The sequence below is a fragment of the Triticum aestivum genome, chromosome 1D (genome assembly GCF_018294505.1).
Source record: "Triticum aestivum cultivar Chinese Spring chromosome 1D, IWGSC CS RefSeq v2.1, whole genome shotgun sequence".
In the NCBI taxonomy this organism is placed as follows: Eukaryota; Viridiplantae; Streptophyta; class Magnoliopsida; order Poales; family Poaceae; genus Triticum; species Triticum aestivum.
The window spans coordinates 368,720,794-368,725,643 of NC_057796.1; the positions used below are offsets into that span (position 1 = coordinate 368,720,794).

Here is a 4,850-nt window from a genome sequence, read left to right on the forward strand (position 1 = left end):
CTAGGCACGTCACGACAAAGAGAGTCATAGACCGTGCCGAAGGGCATTGATCCGCCGAGACAGCCCTGCACCTCCTCTAGGCCACACCATGGCCACCATCACAAATAGAGGGATCCAAAGCACAACAAGGCAACAAACCTCATGCGCCGTCGAAGGGCACCGAAACCCGAGACCTCACCGCCGCCACGACCCCCCAAGAGAAAAGTCCACCCTCAGAACGACCAAGGCGCCGGTCGCTACCATAGCTCACTTCCACCGCCACCACCAAACAACCCCATCACCCAACAACCGCTTCATCCTAGACATTAGGAAGCCAACCGCGGATCCGTGACTCCAAAACAACGCCCCCAAGGGGGAAAACGCCATCAAAGATGCCATCGTCGCCTGATCCAGAGAAGGATCATAGGCTTTCACCCGGAGCACAGAAAGAGTGAGAATAGGAGCTCCCCAATGACGCCTTCATGAAGGGAAGCGGCGCCAAAAGGCGTCGCCATCATTGTTGCCGACAAGGTCGACAATAGGCTTTCGCCTGGAGCATCATGTTTTATTCTCAAGGTATACCTGATATTCAATAGGGTTATGCGAGCCCTCTGTCTCATAATATAAGAGCGTTGGGACGGAGGGAGTACTTTTGTTAGTTTGATGAGTACTCCCTTCATTCATTTCTATAAGTCATTTCAGGCAACTGAAATTAAGTTGTTTTTGCACGTTGTCTAAAGTGTCTACAACGCCTTATAAAGGTGAACAAAAAGAGTAATTGATTATGCTTGAAGGAAAAAAGATGTGAGGCAACACACATGGCTTAAACACCTAACTACAATTCTACTCCCCCATTCCATAATATAAGAGCGTTTTTTACACTAGTAGTGTAAAAAACGCTCTTATATTATGGGACGAAGGGAGTAGCATTTTAGCTTCCTTCACCCTGTTACGACTTGCAACGCTCAAACCATTCCCGAGCTAAGAGTATAGTGCTCATAGCCTCGTACAAAAGAGCCAAATACTACAAACAATGTATATATTCAACAACTTTTTAAATGTACTTCATAAAGAGCCAAAACATAATTTTGGTCTGTTTTGCTAATCCTCGGTTGCTTGAAACTTTCTTTCCCATCTATTGGTTTTGGGTGAAGCTCTCCGAGTCCGACGGGCCTAGACGGCGGTGCCGTAATGGATAGAAGCGCCCCCGAAGTAGCTCCAGGTCGATGTGGCAACGTCGCCACTGCTGGAGGAGAGTTCGAGGTTTGATAGATGGCCGGGAGCGACGTAAACACATGGGAGGCACCGGCTCGGGCTAGGCGAGGCAGACAGTTGGGAGATGGTACAGGAGAAGGAGGAAGAATTCACCGGGAAATAGAGAAATAAGATGAACATGAATCGGCTAGAGGGAGGTAGAGGAAGGATGGCCCTACCATTTATTTCGTATATGTCTCACAGGAGTAGTTTTTTTTTTCAGGCAAGCCATATGTGTCTCCAATTTTTGTCCATTTTACCATTCGACCAACGACTTGGCTTTTTCTTTATGCAACTGTGAATAAACCTTTCTTTATTTTTCTTTGAAAAAGGTCCATGCCAGGACATTATCAGATCATTGTAGCGACAAAAACGCGAGGAGATGTTGGTCTAAAACCAAACCTTCCTTCGTTTTCATTTAAAAAGAAAATGAAACTTGATTTTCAACATCAACAAAGCGAAAGAACGAACATGAACATTACAGTGCTGTGGCGTCCCGTACTCTGGCTTCCAGCACGCGCGCATGTTCAAGTGTTGAACGGCACGGCATCACGGAACCATCGGCGCACGTCTGAGCTAGCTTTCCCAGTGTTACAGCAACTCTTTTTCTTGAAGGACAAAAGTAAACAAGAAACGACCACTATTGAGGTGGCGGCGGATACTGGTTCGAACCGGACCACGAACCCGTGGTCGCCGGGTAGGTCCATGCAGTCTCCGCGGGCCACGCCCACTGCGCCGCCTCGCCGTGCTCCGCCGCCGCACCGCCGTAACCCGAAGCAGATGACGCAGAGGACGGCACGGAGGCCACGGTCACAGTCGACTCCGGGAGCGAGTAGGACCCCGAGGACGAGGCGCCGCCGCCGCCGTAGTACTGCGGGAACCCGCCACCTCCTGCGCGCAGAAGCATCTGGTACTGCAAGTAGTCCGAGACGGCGCTGGCGGGGTAGGCGGCCGCCGAGGAGGCCACCGTCGGCGCCGCGCTCGCGGTGGGTGCCGCCGGGGCGGTGAGGCGCGCGTCCTCGGGGAAGTTGAGCTTGGCGCGGCTGCCGCGGAAGCGGAGCGCCGCCTCGTCGTAGGCGCGCGCGGCGGCCTCGGCGGTCTCGAAGGTGCCGAGCCACACGCGGGCGGCCTTGTGCGGGTCGCGGATCTCCGCGGCCCACTTGCCCCACGGCCGCTGCCTCACGCCGCGGTACCGCCGCTCCGGCACGCTCGTCTGCTCCGCGGCCGCCGCCTTGCCGCCGCCGCCGCCGTACGTGTGCGGGTACTGCTCCCCCATGGCCGCGCTCTGCTGCACGTCCGGGCTCCGCTCCTGTCCTGCCGAGCAAGAAGAAAGAAGATGATGGTCTATATAAGCGCGAGAGGCCAGCACGCACCATTTGACTGTATGAAAGGGCGGCTGACTATACGGTTATACGTACGTACACTGGTACATATCTGTTTGTTTTCCATATATCTAGTGAGAGATGCGCTCATCTGTGTCGACCGGCTGCGTGCACGTGGAGTGCGTTCCTACCGCTCATGTGCTGGTATACATTGGGGAGGTCGGTGTATTTGTTGTGTTGCACGAGTGCATTGAACAAACCATATAGTTTGGTATTCCCTCATTTTTCTGTCTTTTTCTTCTTCTTTCTATTTAGATTTTTTAGCTCAGTTAAATGATATAACATATAAAAAGAAAATGTGAAACGAAAAGAAAATTTTGCATGAATCTCTATGCAAGATGACAGGAATGTAGTATCAACTGAGACATAACGAAATCTCTGTCTACCGAGACTTGTCAAAAGTAGACAGAAGAAAAGGCAATTTTTGCGGTCAATAACGGTCGTTGCGTGCAGTGCATGCATGGCAGTGGTTCTGACGTAGCACTCCGTCTTTTCTTTGTTTATCATGGAACTGACGTGGCACTCCTCTCGTTGCAAGCAAAGGGATCCCATGGAACACGCCAGAACACTTATACTAGGGGGCACGTCACAAACAGTTTGATTAACCACCAGCACCAGCTTTAGGTTCCGCACGACTAACACATGCATGCCGAACGTTTCACAATTATAAACACAAACTTGACGGAAAAAACAAAGAAACCAAAGGAAAAAAGAGGCAAAAGCGTTACTAGTGTAGGAACGTGGTGACACCGACCTGCAAGCGCAAACATTCTCCTCCCACAATAAACAACGAGCGGCCGCAATGAGTCTCAATCCTCACCTGCTGCGAGCTGATCCGGTGTCGGCGCGGCGGGATAGTAGCCTCCCTGCGCATGCACGTAGCCCCCCATTGCAGGGCGGTCCTCCCAGCCGTCGTCGGCCCAGCGGCCGTCGCCGCCGGACACGACCCTCGCGAGCGCCGACACCATCGTCGACATCTCCTGCGCCTGGTACTCCCCGGACAGCACCGAGCCTCCCGCCGCCTCCCCGCATCCACCATCCTGCTCCCGGCCCGCCATCCCGCACCACGCTCGCGAGCCCGGTAATGCCGCCACCGCCGCCGCCGCTGCTGCCAGCATGCAGCACGCGATCGTTCGAGTGGCTCGCTAGCTCGCTAACTACTTCGAGCTCAGAACACTCTCAGCTTGGATCCACTAGGCAGCTAGCTAGTTCGAGTTCAAGTTCACGAGGGGGACTGGCCGCTACATATACACGCACACAGGCATGAGATCAGAGATGGAGGATGAGTACTCGAGTAGACGAGGCGAAGAAGAAGATGTAATGCGGCTCTTTCGAGCGAGAGGTACGCGCGGTGGCCACGCTGAGCTAGAGCGAGCTGAGCACTAGCTAGCTGAGCTAAGCGGGTAGAGCCGCCAAAAAAAGGCGTGGTTCAGATTTGGACCGAGTCTCGCGCTGACCACGTACTGTCCCTTCAGAGCAAGTGGGCGACGATCGACGACCCATCAGACGGCCGGTGATGAGATCTGGCGAGCGAGAGAGAGAGCGCAAACGTGCATTATTTTAGCAGCCGGCGTACGTTAGGCAGACTTGGCGATCGGAGACCGATGGATGATGGATGGACGCATTGTTTCAGCCGCATGCGTGTGTACGCATCAGTATTTTTTTTTGTCGGCCTGACTATCTGTACTGTACAGCAAGTCAAACTGGTCATCATGCATGCGGATACGAACTGAGACAGTTTAGCCTAAAAAGTCTTATATTTTGATGAAGAGATAGTAATACAGTACGTGTATTGTATTTTGCTGGATCATTAGTGCTGAGTACCATGATTGTATTAGGAAATATAGGATAAACTAGGAAGTATTCTGACTTGTCGTGTACTCCAAGTAAATCATGTACTTATATATAATATATATATATAATATATATATATATATATATATATATATATATATATATATATATATATATATGCCTACTAGGCTCAAGCAATATAACAAAATATTCCACCAAACCTCTCTCTCCCTTCTAACATGGTATCAGCCTAATCACGATCCAAACCCTAGCCGCCGCCGCTTCCGCACCCGCGCGCCGCCCCTGGGGCAGTCGGCCTCCATGACCGCTGCTGGGGGCCGCGTCGTACGTACCTAGGGTTCGTCCTCCGGCCGTGTTGGCCGGCTGCCCTAGAGAGCCTTTTTCCCGAGCCCTTGCACAGGGTTTTTTCGCTCTCTCGCC

At 52.2% G+C, this 4,850-nt stretch overlaps 1 protein-coding gene across 1 annotated transcript; it reads right to left on the reverse strand.

Moving 5' to 3' along the window:
• Nucleotides 1-1,531: 1,531 nt before the first annotated feature.
• On the reverse strand, nt 1,532-4,061 carry LOC123170241 (ethylene-responsive transcription factor ERF110). Its single transcript, XM_044588074.1, has 2 exons — nt 3,436-4,061; nt 1,532-2,547 (listed from the first exon to the last, which is right to left on the reverse strand). The coding sequence occupies exons 1-2, from the start codon at nt 3,731-3,733 to the stop codon at nt 1,874-1,876; spliced, it is 972 nt and encodes a 323-aa protein (XP_044444009.1). The 5' UTR covers nt 3,734-4,061; the 3' UTR covers nt 1,532-1,873.
• Nucleotides 4,062-4,850: the final 789 nt, after the last annotated feature.

What these genes read in the sequence shown, in the direction of transcription:
- LOC123170241 (XM_044588074.1), bottom strand. Translation starts at nt 3,733, where the DNA reads ATGCTGGCAGCAGCGGCGGCGGCGGTGGCGGCATTACCGGGCTCGCGA. An exon ending in ACCGGATCAGCTCGCAGCAG is followed by an intron (nt 2,548 to 3,435) that starts GTGAGGATTGAG and finishes CTTGCTCGGCAG; the next exon opens with GACAGGAGCGGAGCCCGGAC.